A 19,664-nucleotide genomic window follows, 5' to 3' on the forward strand; every position below is an offset into this window, starting at 1 on the left:
GTAGAGTCAGTCTCTGCACAGCAATGCACTCCATGGGCCCCGCTTTAGATTTCAGCCATGCAGAGCTATGATCTCATACAGCAGAAAGGAAATTCCTCTGGATGGGGGAGGTTGGTTGAATCAGGATAGCTTTTAGTGCTTTTTTTTTTTATTGTGCAGACAGTACAAATTCCCCAGGCTCAGCCCCTTCAGAGGAGGAATCAAGGGAGACGTAGCTTTCCGTGGAGAAGGATACAAGTATGAGGACACCCCTGCAATTTATAAATAGAGAAGGAAGAGCATGTTCTAAAACAGATTGTGACAGTTGCTCATCCATTCAAGGAGATGCAGGTCTCTCTACGGAGAAAAAACAGCTTCTGCAGAAAGAGGAGAGAGAAGAACCTCAGCTGAGAATCCTGAGTCCTGGTGGTCAAGCACTGATGAATAAGAGCTCATTGCTTCAAGCTTGGGCTGTGCTGTGGTTACAGGTGAGCACCATCCTCCTGACTGCATTTCTATACCACCTTCCAAACAGGGGCATAAATGTGCTTTGTGAATATTAGAGGGACATGATGGGTGAGGTAATCGCTTCTATTGGATAAACATCTGTTGGTGAATGAGAGAAGGTTCTGAGCTACACAGAGCTTTTCTGCGGGTGAATATTTACTGTTTTAGCTTCTCCTTCCCAGAGCAATGTCAGTCGACATTTATAGCACCATATAACAGAGATGAAGCGTGAGATCCACCTCTTGTGACAGGCCCTCAGTTGGGGATCTGCCCCACTGACACAAATGGAGCTACTTTGATTTACATCAGCTGAGGATCTGGCACAGTGTGCCCCAATGGGGTGGGAAGTGGTGACAGAGTGTTCCTAGCCCAGATCACACATGCCAGATTGTTTCTAGACTCCGGGTTCAGGGACAGCATCTGCCCCCACCCCCATCCAGTGCCTTTCTTGTTCCTGTATTATCATCACACACTCATTATGGAGTGCGGAGGGTCAATCCCTAGTTAGGTTTGCACATCAGCCTGGTTTTGCCTATGGGGGGCGCTACCCCAGTCTCCAAGCAATTGTCTGTGAACAGCCCTGTGTGCTGGGACAAGGGAAATTAAATCCCAAGCTGTGTGTCTGTTAAAGTGGAGGTTTCAAAGTAGCAGCCGTGTTAGTCTGTATCCGCAAAAAGAATAGGAGCACTTGTGGCACCTTAGAGACTAACAAATTTATTTCAGCATAAGCTTTCATGGGCTACAGCCCACTTCTTCGGATGCATAGAATGGAACACACAGACAGAAGATATTTATACATACAGAGAACATGAAAAGGTGGAAGTACGCTTCTCCAGCTCTTCTTTGTCTGTGGAGCAGACAGAAGGTGCCTTTCAGCCTGTGATGGTTGAGGGGACTGCCAGGGGTGGCTCCAGGCACCAGTGGTCCAAGCGCGTACCTGGGGCGGCAAGCCATGGGGGGTGCTCTGCCGGTCACCACTTGGGTGGCAGGCAGGGTGCCTTCAGCAGCTTGCCTGTGGTGGGTCCGTTGGTCCCGTGGCTTCGGCGGACCTCCCGCAGACCCTCTGTGCTTGGGGCGGCAAAAAGCCGCCCCTGGGTACTGCAGTTATCTCAGAGTTGATCCTAGATTCAACTAAAGCCCAGGAAGGGAATGGTCCTAAAATTTTTTCTGCTAGGAAGAATGGCACTGTAACTAGGTTGTACCAGTTAGTGTCCTAGCAAAATCCCAGAGACCAGACAATGTTGGTGCTTGTATTTTGCCTGTTGCTAATGTGTGGCTGGAAAAGGGTGTAGCAATTCTGTTTGATCAGGGTGATACCCTAGCTGGGGCACCAGGAGAGCATAAAGGTTCTTTGATTGTGTTACAGGGCATGGCTACACTTGCAAATTTGCAGCACTGCAGCAGGGTGTGAAAACACACCCTCTCCAGCACTTCAAATTGCGACGCTTCAAAGCGCCAGTGTGGTCCAAGCCCCAGCGCTGGGAGCGCGGCTCCCAGCGCTGTACGTTATTCCCCACAGGGAGGTGGAGTACGGGAGAGCTCTCTCCCAGCGGCAGCGCTTTGAAGTGCAAGTGTAGCCATAGCCTCACTTTGAGCAGACTGTGCTTCAGGGTCTAAGGACAGATTTAGTTCCTGGTGTTTCAGAGCAGAACCGTTTTATGGCTGAACGCTTAAGGATGCAGGGGAGAGCAAGCAAACTCTCACGTTCAGACGCTTTGCATTTGTGTGGTATCTCTTTAAGACAGAGTCCAGCCTTGGAATTCATAGCAGTTAAGGATCTGAAAACTGGTGAACAGGCTCCTGTCTCTGTGGATGCAAATTACCTGGCTGCCAGGGAGATGAAAGACTTGCTAATAGCTGTTAGCAAAGAGACCACACACAAACAGCCAGTGAATTATGTTAAGCAAGAAAGCTCAGAATTTGACTCCTCAGAACAGGGGGAAAAAATATCATGCTAATGGTATTAAACAAAAAGCATGGCATAACAAAAATGCTTGTACATGTACACTTGCAATGGATTTGTTGTTATTGCTAATGGTGATTTTTGTAACTAATGTGTTGCTAATACCAAACATTGTAAAAACATACAATGTGCCTAATCTTTTGGAAAATCTCTTGAGCATGTTAAGAATTATGCATAAGAACGCACTTTATGTTAAAAGACCTTGTAATGCTGATGTTGCACAGTATAGTCTTGGAACTTCTATAGGAGAACAGATTCCAGATCTTATGTGCTGAATGAAAATGGAAACTGAGGCACACTAACATTGCTTTCATAGCTAAATTCCAAGATTCCTATACTATGGACAACATTAATATCTACATTAACTTAACTTTAATTGAGTTCCAAACATTTGCCAGAGCTTGTATGGATAAAGTAGCTATGTTCTTTAGCTCTTGGCAAGATCACACGAGACATACAGGAACAAGAGCAGATCCAATCCACTATTGTTCTAACCAAGTTTTACCTCGAATTTGTAAAGAGATTCAGTCATGTTATTCAACATAATTTTGATAAACCATTTCTGTTTTATACTGATACGACTTCTAACCCAATACTAGCTATAGTAAAACAGAACCAAGGATGGGGAGCTCTCGGGATGCAGTCAATGATGTTTGTGTCATTCCTTCCTGCATCAATTTTGTGTTGGGGGTGTGACTTTATTGACACAAAGTGTGACTGTATAAACCATTATTGCAACCAAGATCCTGTAGTGGCACTAAATCTTCTCAAAATGAGATTAAGGAAGGTGTTTCTGAGGATCTTATGATTTGCTGGTTATGATTATGCTATCTGTATGTATGTATCATTTTTTGTATTTAAAGTTATACGTACTGTCTCTATACTGTCTGTATTTCAAACTTGTGCTATGCTTCTGGGAGACACCCCAGACAATTTCGCATCAGCACTGCCTAGCCTGCTTGATGGCCCTTTAAAGACCATCCGCTGTACAATTGACTCACTGAGAGAAGGCAGATACATCTTGTGACTCAGCAAGGCATGCAGGGACATGCCTATGAACAGAACACTTAGGTTCTTCCATGCCAGGTGCTGGGTAGCTTATATTTGAGACAAAGGAAGCACAAGCCACATGGCAAAAGGACTATAAAAGACAGCGTCATCATCTACATTTTCTTTTCAATCTTGCTTCTAACCTCTGGAGCAGGGGTCTCAAACTCAATCTACCTCAGGGGCAGTGCCAGTAATCAAATCCTTCCAGTGGGCCAATAATGTCACTGGAAATTGTGTTCAGAAAAGAAAAAAATTATATTATAATTTTTATTTCAAATTTCTCAGAAATAATAAAACTGTCATACAACTTTATACAATTCTTCACCTCCCAGAGAGTTTTTAGTGTTTGCCAGACACCTGGCAATGCTTCAGTTCTGTCAGTTTGTTGATGTTTGGCCTCAGGGACTGAGCAGTTGAAACCTTCAGGATTGCAGCAAGGCGTGCATCAGATAGTTGTGTTTGGTATTTTTACTTGTATTCATTGTGGGAAAAAGGGATGCGGCCTCTACGCCAGGGGTTCTCAAACTGGGGTTTGGGACCCTTCAGGGGGTCACAAGGTTATTACATAGGGGGTGGCGAGCTGTCAGCCTCCACCCCAAACCCCGCTTTGCCTCCAGCATTTATAATGGTGTTAAATATATTAAAACATGTTTTTAATTTTTAGTGGGGGGGCGGTCACACTCAGAGGCTTGCTGTATGAAAAGGGTCACCAGTACAAAAGTTTGAGAACCCCTGTTCTATGCTGACTCTGCCCGGTAACTAATAATGTTGCCTCCATGGCTGACTCTGCCTGGCAACTAGTGATTGTTTCTCTGTCCCTCTCCCCCAGACAATGGGAGCTCCGGGGGGGGGCGGCACCTGTAGTTGAGATTCCTGGCAACATGTCTGCCTGGGTCTCTCCTCCGTCTCTCCTCTGCAGGCAGAAGTGGGGAGGTTCTCTAGCCACAGATAGCCAGTGGACCGGGACTTTGAGCCCCCTGCTCTGGAGGAACTTTGCTACAAATTGAAACTCTGAACAAAGGACTGAATGACCCATCCAAGCTGTGGATGTACTCGAGAGACTTGATTTGAATCTGCAGTTTATTCCATCACTGCTAAAAGCCTGAACCAAGAAGTTTGCCATTAGATTTTAGATTCTAAAGGATTGGCAACAACGTGATTTGTGGGTAGATTCTGATTTGTATATTGGCCTGGGTCTGGGGCTTGGTCCTTTGGGATTAGGAGAACCATTCTTCTTTTACTGGGATATTGATTCTCATAACGAGGCATCCCCATGATGAGCGATGCTGGTGTTGATAATGGGAAACTGGAGTGTCTAAGGGAATTGCTTGTGTGACTTATGGTTAACCAGTGGGGTAAAACCAAAGTCTTCTCTCTTTGACTGGTTTGCTGTGCCTTAGTAAAGGAACTCCAGTTTGGGGCTGTAATTGCCCTGCTCTAAGCAATTTATCATGAATTGATACTCTCAGTTGTGTCCCGCCAGAGGACTCATCATTACATATGGTTAGATTAATTTCCATTAATTCTAACGAGACCGGTGCCTATTGACACTAGACTGCATTGAAAAATCTGAGTAGAAGATTTTAGTTCTTGAGCTCTGGTATATCACGAGGTGGGATATAATAGATAACCCATTATTGATATAACAGATCAGACCAGTTCTCTACCAGAGATATGGGCTGTTATATTAGTCATTGCTCTGATATGGCAGAGGGAGGTCTACATGGGTACCAATCTTCTGTCCTCCGACTAAGACTCCTGGCATTTTCCTCTAAAGTCTACATCTAGCCTTAAAATTTAACCTGTAACCATGAGAGGAAGGGAATATTCTGAATATTTATGGTATTTATTCACAAGACTTGATTAACTTTTCATGCTGTGTTCTTCCAATTCAATAGCTCAGACTGTTTTTTTGTTCCTAGACAAAACCCATGAAAGACACAGAATGGAGAAACCAAACGACCATCACAGAATTTATCCTCCTGGGATTCGGAGATCTCTCTGACCTGCAAATTCTTCTTTTTCTAATGTTCCTAGTGATCTACATGGCAACCGTGGTTGGAAACACTCTCATCGTGGTGCTTGTTGTGACAGATCAGCACCTTCACACCCCCATGTACTTCTTCCTGGGCAACTTGTCCTACTTGGAGACCTGCTATACCTCGACCTTCCTGCCCAGGTTACTGGCCAGTCTGCTGACTGGGGACAGAACCATCTCATTTAGTGGCTGCTTCACACAACTGTATTTCTTTGGGTCTCTGGCAGCTACGGAATGCTATCTCCTAGCAGCAATGTCTTATGATCGGTATTTAGCGATATGTAAACCCCTGCACTATTCAACTTTTATGAATACCAGGTTTTGTCTCCAGTTGGCTGCTGGGTCATGGTTAAATGGTTGTTTGGCAACTACCATCTTTATATTATTCATGTCACCATTAATATTCTGTGGGCCGAATGAAATTGACCATTTCTATTGTGACGCCATCCCATTGATAAAACTCTCCTGCAGTGACACACACCTGATCATATTGATGGATTTCATGCTAGCCTGTGTATTCACCCTGCCTCCATTCCTACTAACCCTGACGTCCTATGTGTGTATCATTGTCACCATCCTGAAAATCCCTTCCACCACCGGGATGAAGAAGGCCTTTTCCACCTGCTCCTCTCACCTCATCGTGGTCACAATGTTTTATGGCACAATAATGATTGTCTACATGCTACCAAAACGTGATAAATTTAGAGACCTGAAAAAAGTGTTTTCTCTTTGCTACACAGTCCTGACTCCCCTGGTAAACCCCCTCATCTACAGCCTGAGAAACAGAGAGGTCAAGGAAGCCTTGTGCAAAGCAGTCAGTAAATGTGGCTTTCACAAAAACATGCAGAGACTCCGAGATAATAACTTAGCCTGAGGTTTTCAAATCTGCTTAGGTGATTTAAGCAATCAGCCCCTGTTAAAATTAAATTGAAAAGTCCCATTGAAAAATCTGAGCACTAAAATGAAAAAGAATTGGAGATGATCTGCATAGAGTTACTAAGACAGTTTTTGTGGTCCCTCGATGTGTCCATGTAACACAAATTATAGGAAATTGCCATTGTGGACAGCTCTGTCACTTTCTCATGTTCAGCACTGATACACACTGTATTATGGTATTTTTCTCCATGGTGTTGGCAGTTCACCCTATGTGAGAAGGGTGGACAGTGTCCAAAACTGCAAAGAGCAAACATTGTGTAAGGCACAAAATCCACTAAACATGAAAGTAAATCCCTGTGTACTTCCCCTGTTCATCGTTAATCTATGTTAGATAATAAAGACTTGTAATCAAATAAAGATAGAGTGGGAATTTTTCATAATGTTTCATATGAATATTGTGTGTGCCTCAGTTTCCCCTATGGGGTGCATATTTAATTAGGTAGAGGAAAGAACTGTTTACTCTTTGCAGAGTCTTAGAGACATAGGTATTACTGATGCCTTGCTGCCTGGGGCCTGAGTACCGATGCCCATGGAGACTCCCAGAACACAATGGCCACCAATGGGCAGAACTCCTGTGATGTCAAAATGGCAGCGCTGGCTCAGTCACAGGGAGCATGTCAGGGCTTGGCCAGAGACGGGGGAGATGGGCACCATTGAGACCGATAGGACTTCAGCTCTGCAGAAATGTCTTTCCAAGGGACCTAAGGAGTTAGGCACCCAAATCCTTAAGTTGGATGCTTAACTCCCTTAGGCCTTGTCTACACTACAAGACTATTTCAAATCAACTTAGTTCGAATTTGTGGATTCGACCTTATGAAGTCGAATTTGTGTATCCATACTAAATACACTAATTCGAATTTCTGAATCCGCATTCACGGGGCCAGCGTCGACTTTGGAAGCGGTGCACTGTGGGAAGCTATCCCACAGTTCCCGCAGTCCCCGCTGCCCATTGGAATGCTGGGTAGAGCCCCCAATGCCTGCTGGGGGGAGAAATGTGTCGAGGGTGGTTTTGGGTAAGTGTCGTCATTGAACCGTCAATCACAACCTCCCTCCCTCCCTCCTTGAAAGCGCCTGCGGGCAATCTGTTTGTGCACTTTTCTGGTCAGTGACAGGGCGGACGCCACAGCACTGCAAGCATGGAGCCCGCTGCGATCATCGCCGTTTTCTCCTCCTCGCACTTTATTGTCCACCTCTTCCACAGTCAGCTGCTGAGAAATTAGGCCACTTTTCAATGGTGCTGCAAGCACTGGGGGACCATAGGGGACGTTTTACAAACATCAACGTCGGGTGGCTGGGCAAGGTTCATGATGCGTGTGTTTTCAGGAACTGTGGGCTGCTGAGACGCCTGCAGGAAGGTAGTTTCTTCCCGGACCACGAAATAACTGTTGTGGATGTGCAGATGCCTATAGTCATCCTCGGGGACCCAGCCTGCCCGCTAATCCACTTGCTCATGAAGCCCTATACAGGCGCCTGGGACAGCGACAAGGAACTCTTCAAATACCAGCGAGCAGCGAGCAGCGTGACCTGTGACTGTTCAGTTTCTTTACAGAGAAGCTGAACCTGCCCCTGTTTCTTTACCCAGTTACTGTGAATCTCCTCTTCGGTTACATACCCCGTTCACCCCGTTACCCCCACTTCCAGCACACGTGTAAAAATAAAATACTTGTCCCATTATTACTTAACAAAAGTTTCTTTATTCATGACTTTTCGTGAAAGGGTTGAAACTGGGACGCAGGCTGTGCTGGGTAGGGTGTGCGGTGATGTAAAGACCGCCTCTAAACTCAAGGAATGACAGGCTCCTGCTCCTAGAGCGGTCCGCAGTGCCGGAATGCTTCTTTCAATGGAGCCTGCCATTCCTCTTTATGGAATTCTGTGTGCGGGCGGATATGTGACCTTGTGGTGGAGGAGGACGGATACAGATTCCTCAGCTGCGTGACTCAGCGGTCCAGGACAAGGACCACTGTATAAGATCTGTAACCGCCCTCCCCCGCTGCAAAGTCACATCTCCCCCGCCCACACAGATCCTGGAAACCACCTCCAAAAACCGACCAGGGTGCCTACTGACTGCACCGTGTGTGTGACCCGCTGCTGATCCTGCCCCCGTGTCTGTACCCTGGGAAAGGTGACTGTCCTATGCAATTAACCACCCCCTTCCCCACGCCCCCCATTCAAACACAGTCTTCTTTGAAAAAACATAACGGAAACAGTAATTAACAGCAAAGCATTTTTATTAATTAAGTAGACAGTTAGGGGATGGGACTGGGATTGGGACTACTGTGAGTGTGGAAGTGAAGGACTTCGGCAAATGTAGGGTATGAGAGCTTTTGGGTACTTGAGCACTGTGCTGTGGTGCAGTGACAGTATTCACGTCCCCGGCCGCCCCTCCTCCTGATTACTTTCGGTGAGGGGGGTATGGGACTTTGTGGCAGGGGAGTGCGGTTGCAGATACACTGCAGGGTGTCTCTGTCCTCCTGCGGTCCTGCAGAACATCCACAAGGCGCCTGAGCATGTCCGTTTGCTCCCTCACTAGTCCAAGCAGCGTTTCAGTCGCCTGCTTGTCTTCCTCACGCCACCTCTCCTCCCGTTCGCTGTGTGAGCGCTGGCACAGAGAGACGGTCTCCCTCCACTGGCTCTGCTGGTCCGCCTCTGCTATGTAGCAGCCCATACGTTCCTCGAACATCTTGTCCCTTGTCTTTTTCTTTCGCCGCCTAATCTTTGCCAGCCTCTGCGAGGGGGATGCTATGGCAGGTCTGGAGACAGTGGAAGCTGTGAGATGGGAAACAGGGAGTGAATTCCTTGCAAAGATACATTTTGGCGAACAATTAACTGAGTCTAGCCTGTCTCTGTGAATTCTGTGTTGAGACCCCTGTGCCTGCTGGGGCACAAATCAATTCGCGGTGGATTCTGGGTAAATGTCGCCAGTCATTCCTTCCTCCGGGAAAGCAACGGCAGACAATCATTTCAAGCCCGTTTTCCCAGAATTGCCCTGGCATACGCCATAGCGTGGCAACCATGGACACTGTTTTGCCTTTTGTGTATGTCACCGTATGTGTACTAGATGCCGCTGACAGAGGCGGGCCAGCAGCGCTACACAGCAGCATGCTTTTGCTTTTGCACGACAGCAGAGATGGTTACCAGCCATATTGTACCATCAACCATACCATAAATTGGTAATAAGATGGTAATAAGATGGGCATGGTTACCTGTCCTTTTGCACTGCACCATTTGCTGCTGTCATAAGTGCCCCTGGCCGAGCAGCCAGGGGCGCAAAAGCAAAAACTGGGAATGACTCCCTGAGTCAATCCCTCCTTTTTGGTATCTAAAAATAGAATCAGTCCTGCCTAGAATATGGGCAAGTGTACTAGAGAACCACTGTATCATAGAACCAGAGAGCACAGCTGCTCTGTGTCAGATCCTGCATAAATTATGAGCTGTATGCTATTCACAGGGGGTGCTCCTGCAACAACACCACCTGTTCATTCCGTTCTTACCCCAGCCTTCCTGGGCTACCATACCATTGTCCCCCCACTTGTGTGATGAAGTAATAAAGAATGCAGGAATAAGACACAGTGACTTATTTGTGAGAAATGAGTGGAAGGAAGCCTCCAGCTGCAATGATAGTCCAGGCAGGACATTAAGGAGTGTGGATGAAGGAGCCCATCATCCCTCTGCTAGTCCAGGGGCAATTGAATATTTTATTTACAATGAAGGGTGGGGGCTGATGGAGCTCAGCCCCCTGTTGCAATGATGAGGACGGTTACCAGCCATATTGTACCATCAGCCATCAAAAATTAGGGACAGGCGCCCTTGATCGACCTTACTGATACTGGTCGGCATGGTTACCAGCCCTTTTGCACTGCCCCATGTGCCAATAGGCTGATGATGAGGATGGATTTCCATCTTATTGTACCATCAGCCACCCATGGCGGGGGGGGGGAGCAAGGATGTTGGTGTTAAGTGCTGCACCATCGCGTCTATCTGCAGCATTCAGTAAAGATAGGGTGACATGTAAAAGAGTCAACAGAGGATTGTTTTCACTTCTGGTGGTGGGTGGGGTGTGTGCGCAAATTGCCGAACTATGCCCTGACCCACCGAAGACACTGTGTTTGACCCTAGAAGCATTTGGATCTCATCCAAGAATGCAAATACTTTTCGGAGACAGCAGGAACTGTGGGATACCTTGCGTCCTCATTCCCCCCTCCCTCCATGAGCGTCCATTATATTCTTTGGCTTTCCGTTACGCTCATCACGCAGCTGCGTGCTGAGTCTGTGCTATGCCGTCTGTCCGTAGATTTTTTTAAAAATACTTTGGACCAGGCGTAACATTACAGTAATTACCCTAAGTAGATGCAGGAGTCTCCGAGCGAGATCACCCTGAGGAGGGTCACTGAAGGAGATAGAGAGTGCATGCTGCGTGAAAGCTAGCACGAACCAGGGCCCGATGCAGCCGTGCTCGGGGAGGCAGTGCTCCCTGAGTTCCTCATGAAAGCCTTGCGCGGAAAACTCTGCTACCACGGAGCACCCAATAAGGCAGCTCTCCCCAGGAACCTCCTGCTGATGCTTTTCGATTAACGCAAGGAGAGCTTCGTGGAGATCTCCAAGGATGATTTCTGTTCTATCCCCATATCTAGAGAGACCTCCTTTTCACACAGTTAAGATTCCTGTTATATTAAGAATAAAAGTTAACATGGTTACAGCACTTACCGACTGCTCCTTCCCCTGATTCAGGGTCTGGGTTAATGGCCGGGGAGGGTTGTTGGGGGATCTCCGTGACGGTGATGAATAGATCCTGGCTGTCGGGGAAACCAGCGTTGTAAGCGCTCTCGCCTGCCTCGTCCTCCACAAACCCTTCCTCATCTTCCCCGTCCGCGAACATCACCGAGGAACTGGCCGTCGACACTGTCCCATCGTCAGAGTCCACGGTCACTGGTGGGGCAGTGGTGGCAGGCTCCGTAGCGTCCGTTTGCCGCTTTGATTTTTTGGTAGCCTTGTCTGGGGTCCTTGATTTTCACGCGGCGCTGCGTTGCATCCCGCCTGTATCCTCTGTCTCTCATGGCTTTGGAGACCTTCTCGTAGGTCTTCGCATTCCCTGTTTTGGAGCGCAGCTCCGAAAGCACAGACTCCTCGCCCCACACACCGATCAGATCCAAGAGTTCCCAGTCAGTCTATGCTGGGTCCCTCTTTCTATTTACAGATAACATGAACTCCTCTGCTGGAGGGCTCTGCATCGTTGCAGGTGCTGCGGAGCTCGCCCCGATGTCCAGCCAGGACGTCAGATTCAAAGTGCCCAGACAGGAAAATGAATTCAAATTTTCCCGGGTCATTTCCTGTGTGGCTGGTCAGAGAATCCAAGCTCGGACTGCTGTCCAGAGCGTCAACAGAGTGGTGCACTGTGGGATAGCTCCCGGAGCTACTAAGTTCGATTAGCATCCACACCTAGCCTAATTCGAGCTAGCCATGTTGAATTTAGCGTTACTCCACCTGCCGGGGTGGAGTACCAAATTCAAACTAAAGAGCCCTCTAGTTCGAATTAAATGGCTTCCTGGCATGGACGGTTGAGCGGTTAGTTCGAATTAACGCTGCTAAATTTGAATTAAAGTCCTAGTGTAGACCAGGCCTTAGACACCTGTGAGAAGCTCTGCCTGTAGAGCCACTGGTGTACTTTCATGGTAGGTTCAATCTATGCATTTCCATTGGAAAGAGACCCCACATCAACAGAAATGCACTGGATGGATGGGAAACCCCTGCTAAATGTTTGTGACCCACTGCTGTTCTTTAAGGTGCTGTTGTAGCCACTGTCATTAGATGTTTTGGCTGCATGTGTGTGTTCTCTCGTTTGCTGCACTGGCTTGGCCAGGTAGCCAGAACAGCAGACTTTGGTCGAACTGCCCAATAAAACCACCAGACTCCTGTTGAGTAGTGAAGGTACTCGGCCAGGTTTATTGCCGACGAAGCATGGTCCTAGTTGACCGGATCTATATCTATAGTTACACGAGTATATGTATGCCTGTGACAATGGATATGGCTCAGTGAACAGCGGGTATTTTCTTATCCCTCCTAGGCGGGACAAAGACACTCCCTTTACTACTCTTCTTTTATATACTGATACAAACAAGTTTCGTATTGTCCCTCTGACATAGTTAGTGACTGCCCCAAACATGGTTTGTTACCACCCAATACCTTATCAAAACATCTCTGTCCTTCTTACTGTCATCCTGACTTTATCTTTAAGGGTCAGCATGTTCCTCTTATCCTTCGGGGGGTGCTTCTACCATTCTTGGTATCCGGGTGTTCTGGTACCATCCCTCTGGAATGTGTTTACATGACTGCTTAATACCTAGGAGTGCTTCTGTTTTTCCAACACCAGCCCTGTTCTTGCCAACTTCATATATCAGAGAGTGAACCTGCCACCAGGCATGTCTTATAACACCCTGATTTCTGCTCACAGCCTGACTTTGCTTTATAGCAGAAGGGCCTGACTTCTGTTCAGGCCTTAGGCCTTGTGTCTCAGGCTCTCTCTACTACAGCTGCTAATGTTGCAATGAGGCTGTTTTACGATTTGGTTCTCGGTGGCTCTATTTTGGAATAGCGCACACATAGCAGTAGGTAAGAAATGAGGAAAGGTGTGATTATGCTCTGTAGGGTCACTAGAGGGCAGAGGAATGGAAAGATGTAGTGGTGTTGCCCAGTGGATAGCAGCCAAAGTGGAAGGGCAAGAAAGGAGCTGTTATGTTGCCAAATGACCACCTGAGGGAAGTGGAAAGGAAGGTGAAGTTGAATAATGGTTTATTAATTGTGAAGAATGGGCCCTGAAAAGAAAAGGACCTCTGCAATATGTCATGAACTATGGAAACTGGCAGATGTTGGGAAGTTGGAAATGGGCTGTTATACTAACTAATGGCCAGCAGGTGACATGACTCAAGCACTGGAAAGAGGCACTATGATAGCAAGAAGAATCCAATAGAGGAGAGCAAAGAAACAGGCTGGGAAATCAACACTAGATGGCAACAGAAGAGAGGAACTGAGAGTGGGGGTGTCAGAAATACTGAATAGTGACCAAAAGGTTTTAGTAGGCAATACAATGGGAAAGTTATACTACAAAAAGGGCCACTAGGTGGCAGCATAGATTGAATATTAATAACAGGGTAGTTCAAGTACATTATAACAGGCCATCAACAGAAAGGTTGAAGTGGGACCGTACCAAAAACTGTGAAGACGGAATACAAATATGAAAGAGGATTTATATTTTGTAAATCCAACAGAAAGCTCATTTTCCAAAGATAGATCAAATGCACCTGCTCGTCCCTTCAGGTAACTTCAGGTCTCTTCACTGAGTAAACCCAGTTTTTGAAGAAGAAATAGGAGAGACAAGAACCTCAGCTGACAAACCCTAAGAAATAAGAGCTCATCTCTTCAAGCATGGGCTGTGCTGTGGTTACAGCTGAGCACCATCTGCCTGAATGCATTTCTATACCACCAGGAATGTGGTTTGTGAATATGAGAGGGACAAGGTGGGTGAGCTATTATCTTATATTGCACTAACTCCTGTTGGTGAATGAGGGAAGCTTTTGAAAAAAAGAACAGGAGTCCTTGTAGCAACTTAAAGACTTGCACATTTATTTGAGCATAAGCTTTTCTGGGCTACAGCCCACTTCATGAGATGCATACAATGGAACATACAGTAAGACAATTTCAGACAGTTGACAAGAAGGTGTGAGGGTACTTATCATGGGGAAATAGATTCAATTTGTGTAATGACCCAGCCACTCCCAGTCTGTATTCAAGACCAAGTTAACGGTATCTAGTTCTCAAATTAATTCCATTTCAGCAGTATCTCATTGGACTCTGTTTTTGAAGCTTTTCTGTTGCAAAATTGCCACCTTTAAGTCTGTTACTGAGTTGCCAGAAAGGCTATAGTGTTCTCCTACTTGTTTTTAGAGACACAAAGTGAACTAAATGGGTGAAAGGTTGAAGCGGGACCTTGTAAAAAAGTTTGAAGACTGAATATAAATATGAGGCGGCATTTACACATTTTAAATCAAAGGGGAAGCTCATTTTCCAAAGGAAGATCAAATGTACCTGCTCATTCCTTCAGGTAATAGTGTCTCTATTCAAGCCAGAGTTAATGGTATCTAATTTGCAAATCAATTCAGGCTCAGCAGTTTCTCCCTGGAGTCTGTTTCTGAAGTCTTTCTGTTGCGAAATTGCCACCTTCAGGTATCAAGTGTCAGAGGGGTAGCGGTGTTAGTCTGGATCTGTAAACGCAACAAAGAATCCTGTGGCACCTTATAGACTAACAGACGTTTTTCAGCATGAGCTTTCGTGAGTGAATACCCACTTCTTCGGATGCAAGACATCCGAAGAAGTGGGTATTCACCCACGAAAGCTCATGCTGAAAAACGTCTGTTAGTCTATAAGGTGCCACAGGATTCTTTGTTACCTTCAGGTATGTTACTGAGTGGCCAGAGAGGTTGATGTGTTCTCCTACTGGTTTTTGAGTGTTATGATTCCTGATGTCAGATTTGTGTCCATTTATTCTTCTGCATAGAGACTGTTCGGTTTGGCCAATGTACATGGCAGAGGGGCATTGCTGGGACATGATAGCATATATCACATTGGTAGATGTGCAGGTGAACGGGCCCCTGATGGTGTGGCTGATGTGATTAGATCCAGTGATGGTGTCACTTGAATAGATATGCGGACAGAGTTGACATTGAGCTTTGTTGCAAGGATAGGTTAGTGTTTTTGTTCAGTGTTGTGTGGTTGCTGGTAAGTACTTGCTTCAGATTAGAGGACTGTCTGTAAGCGAGGACTGGCCTCTCTCCCAAGATCTCTGAGAGCCATGGGTCGTCTTTCAGGATAGGTTGTAAACCTTGGATAGGTTGTAAATAATGTAGGGGACATGAGAGTCAAAAATGGGAAATATGCAGTTATAGAAAGAAGAATCCACTGGAGGAGAGTAGAGTAAGTGCCTGTCATGCCGGGAAATTGACGTTAGATGGAAGCAGAGTAGAGGAAATGGGGGCCAGAGGGTGTCAGAAATACTGACTAGTGACCAATAGATATCAGTAGCTAATAAAATCATAGGAAAGTTATATTGTAGTATGGCCACTGGGTGGCAACATAGAATCATTGGGTTAGAAGGGACCTCTTGAGTCATTTACTCTAACCCCCTACCAAGATGAGGGATTTGTTGAGTCTCAGCCATCCAAGACTCACGGCTGTCCAGCCTCCTTTTGAAAACTTCCAGTTAAGGAGATTCCATGACTTCCCTAGGCGGTCTGTTCCATTGTCCTATTGTTCTTACACTTTGGAAATTTTTCCTGAGATTTAATCTAAATCAGTTATTCTGTAGTTTGAACCCATTGCCTCCTGTCCTGCCCACTGTGGCAAGAGAGAACAACTTTTCTCCTCTTTTTTATGGCAGCTTTTCAAGTATTTGAAGAGCGTTATCATGTCCCCCATTAATCTCTTCTTTTCCAAATTAAACATACCCAGTTCCTTCAGCCTTTGGTCATATGGCTGCATTCCATCCGTTTGATCATCTTTGTTGCTCACCTCTGGATCCTTTCCAGTTTCTCTACATCCTTTCTATATTGGTGACCAAAACTGGACACAGTCTCCAGCTAAGGCCTAACCAGAGCCAAGCAGAGTGATACTCTCACCTCCTGAGACTTAAATGTTATGCCTCTGTTAATGAAACATAAAATTGCATTTCCTTTTTTTTTCAGCAGTATCACATTGCTGACTCCTGCTGAGGTTGTGATGTACCACAACTCCCAGATCCTTCTCAGGAGTGCTGCTTTCAAAGCATTTATCCCCCATTCTCTAGTTGTACATTTAGTTTTTCTTCCCTAAGTGAAAGCATGTTGTAAGGGTGATATGAGCTACTTACACCACCCCTTTAATAATATTCAATATATGCTGCCATCTAGTGGGCATTTCTGAAATTAGATGCCCTTATAACAGGCCATCACCTTGGATAGGCATCTCCTAAAAATGAAAGCTGGTGTTTGTTCATGATCTCAAATATTTTACACATAAAAGCAGCAAAGAGTCCTGTGGCACCATATAGACTAACAGACGCTTTGGAGCAGGAAACAAATGGGTGAATACCCACTTCGTCAGATGCATGAGACAAATTGGGTATTCACCCACGAAAGCTCATGCTCCAAAACGTCTGTTATTCTATAAGGTGCCACAGGACTCTTTGCTTCTTTTAGAGATCCACATTAACATGGCTACCCCTCTGATATTTTACACATAGGTTCATTAGACTTAAAAAAAGTTGCAATTATACAAGTCACGCTGTACAAGTCCCATTGGTCATTGTTAGCTACAAAGCTTTGGAGACACAAAATGAACCAAGTGGGAGAAAAGCTGACGTGGAACCATATTAAAAAGTGTGAGGACTGAATACAAGTATGAGGCAGCATTTACACTTTGTAAATCAAAGGGAAAGCTCATTTTCCAAAGGTAGTTCAAATGCACCTGCTCATCCCTTCATGTAACTGCAGGTCTCTTCAAATGAGAAAATCCAGTTTCTGTAGAAAGAGGAGAGACAAGAAACTTAGCTGATGAACCTACGTCCTGGTGGCCAAGTCCTGAGAAATAAGAGCTCATTGCTTCAAGCTTGGGCTGTGCTTTGGTTACAGGTGAGCACCATCTTCCTGACTGTATTCCTATACCACCAACAAACTGAGGCATGAATGTGCTTTGGGAATATTAGATGGACAAAGTGGTGAGATAATATCTTATATTGCACTAACTCCTGTTTGTGGAGGAGAGAAGCTTTTGAGCTACACAGAGCTCTTCTTCAGGTGAATATTAGCAGTTTTAGCCTCACCTTCCCACAGCAGTGCCAGGCAGTGTTCATAGCACCATTTCACAGAGATGGAGCGTGAGATCCATGTCTTGTGACAGGTCCTCAGATGGGAATCTACCCTGATGATACAAATGGAGCTACCTTGATTTACATCAGCTGAGAATTTGGCTCACCGTGTGCTCAATGGGGTGGCAAATGCTGATAGTCTTACCAGCCCAGATGACCCATGCAAGATTGTTTCTAGACTTTGAGTTCAGGGACAGGGTCTTCCTCCCAGTGCCTTTCTTGTTCTTGTGCTATCATCCCACAATCATTATGGTCTGGGCAGGGTCACTCTCCAGTTAGGGTTTAACATCAGCCTGGTTTTTGTCCCTTCCTAACATCCACCTTCCAAAAAGATGTGTTTATTTATTTATTGCTACATAGTGAACGTTAGGAAACAGAAAAGGCATTGCCAGTCCCTCACCACGTCACCATCACCTCCACAGGAACTAAGGGAGAATTTACTCCACTTCAAAAATTTATGGCATAAAGTGATCTCTTGTGAGGGGTGGGCTGGTAATTATTCCTTCTCTTAAAGGACACTGAAATGCTGAATATACCAGGAACATTGTTAGATTAATTTCCATTAATTCTAACAGGAGATTGATGCCTAAGGAAAATAGGCTACACAGGAAATCTCAGTTCAACATTTTAGTTGATGTATTTATTGATTTTGACTCCTAAGTCATGGCATGATTCTGGGAATTGCCAGAAGTGAAATACTGCATCTAAACATCATTGTTAAGCTTCACTATGTCACCAGATGGGATACAACAGTAGATAAAGAAAGAGTCTGACCTGTTGTATCAGTACTCGGCTACGAGAGAAATGGACTGTTGTATTAGTCATTTCTCTGATATGTGAGAGGGTGCTCTACCTTGATACAAAAGATCTGTTCTCAAACTGAGACTCCTTGCACTTTGACTGAAATCAACATTTAGCCTTAAAATTTCAGCTGGTAGCCAGGAGAAGGTGGAGAGTTTCTGAATATTTGTGGAATTAATTCAAAAGGCTTGATTACCTTTCATCTCTATGTTCTTCTAATTCAATTGCACAATTTTCTTTATTGTTCCTAGACTTAACCCATGGCAGACATAATCCTGAGAAACCAAACAGCTGTCACAGGATTTATCCTCCTGGGATTCGGGAATCTCCCTGACCTGCAAATTCTTCTCTTCCTGATGTTCCTAGTGATCTACATGGCAACCGTGGCTGGGAACATGCTCATCACTTCACTAGTTGTGGCTGATCAGCACCTTCACACCCCCATGTACTTCTTCCTGGGGAACTTGTCCTGCTTGGAGACCTGCTACACCTCCACCATCCTGCCCAGGATGCTGGTCAGTCTCCTGACTGGGGACAAAACCATCTCATTCAATGGCTGTTTCTCACAACTGTATTTCTTTTCTGCTCTGGTAGGTACAGAATGCTATCTCCTAGCAGCGATGTCTTATGATCGGTATTTAGCAATATGTAAACCCCTGCACTATTCAACTCTTATGAATACCAGGTTTTGCCTCCAGTTGGCTGCTGGGTCATGGTTAAATGCTTGTTTGGCTATTACAATCTTTGTCTCATTCCTATCACAGTTATCATTCTGTGGCCCGAATGAAATTGACCATTTCTATTGTGATCCCGTCCCACTGATGGAACTGTCCTGCAGTGACACACACCTGAGCATATTGGTGGATTTCATACTAGCCTGTGTATTCACCTTGCCTCCATTCTTACTAACCCTGATGTCCTACGTGTTTATCCTTGCCAACATCCTCAGAATCCCTTCCACCACCAGGAGACAAAAGGCCTTTTCCACCTGCGCCTCTCACCTCACTGTGGTGACAATTTTTTATGGAACCATGATGATTTTCTACATGCTACCGAAACGTGATACACTCAGAGATCTGAAGAAAGTGCTCTCTCTTTGCTTCACGGTCCTAACTCCCCTGCTAAACCCCCTCATCTACAGCCTGAGAAACAGAGAGGTCAAGGAAGCCTTAAGCAAAGCCATCAGTAAATGTGGCTTTCACAAAAAACATGCAGAGACTCTGAGATAATAAAGAGAGCCTGAGATTTTGAAAGCTGCCTGGGTGATTGAATCAATGAGCCTATGATGCACTGTACCTCACAGTAACCTCCTGTAACTCCCATATTCATCTTTTATATATGGTTGTGATATTTCATAAAAAGTATGCCTTGTAAGGTAAGGTCATGATCTGGCTACAACATCCAGTGGGGTGTGAAAATCTTTTTGATTCAAATCCTAGTGAATATGATGAAGTTTAGGATTTAGAATGCGTGTTTACTTTTTATTTCCTAGGGAAAAA

At 45.5% G+C, this 19,664-nt stretch overlaps 2 protein-coding genes across 2 annotated transcripts; both read left to right on the forward strand.

Moving 5' to 3' along the window:
- Nucleotides 1-341: 341 nt before the first annotated feature.
- On the forward strand, nucleotides 342-6,411 carry LOC120383640 (olfactory receptor 6N1-like). The gene is made up of 2 exons (XM_039501808.1): nucleotides 342-467; nucleotides 5,422-6,411. The coding sequence occupies exons 1-2, from the start codon at nucleotides 420-422 to the stop codon at nucleotides 6,409-6,411; spliced, it is 1,038 nt and encodes a 345-aa protein (XP_039357742.1). The 5' UTR covers nucleotides 342-419.
- Nucleotides 6,412-18,425: 12,014 nt separating this feature from the next.
- LOC120383641 (olfactory receptor 6N1-like) lies at nucleotides 18,426-19,394 on the forward strand. Its single transcript, XM_039501809.1, has one exon. The coding sequence runs from the start codon at nucleotides 18,426-18,428 to the stop codon at nucleotides 19,392-19,394; it is 969 nt and encodes a 322-aa protein (XP_039357743.1).
- The last annotated feature ends 270 nt before the right edge of the window (nucleotides 19,395-19,664 follow it).

The sequence above is a fragment of the Mauremys reevesii genome, linkage group 15, assembly GCF_016161935.1.
Source record: "Mauremys reevesii isolate NIE-2019 linkage group 15, ASM1616193v1, whole genome shotgun sequence".
Lineage (NCBI taxonomy): Eukaryota > Metazoa > Chordata > Testudines > Geoemydidae > Mauremys > Mauremys reevesii.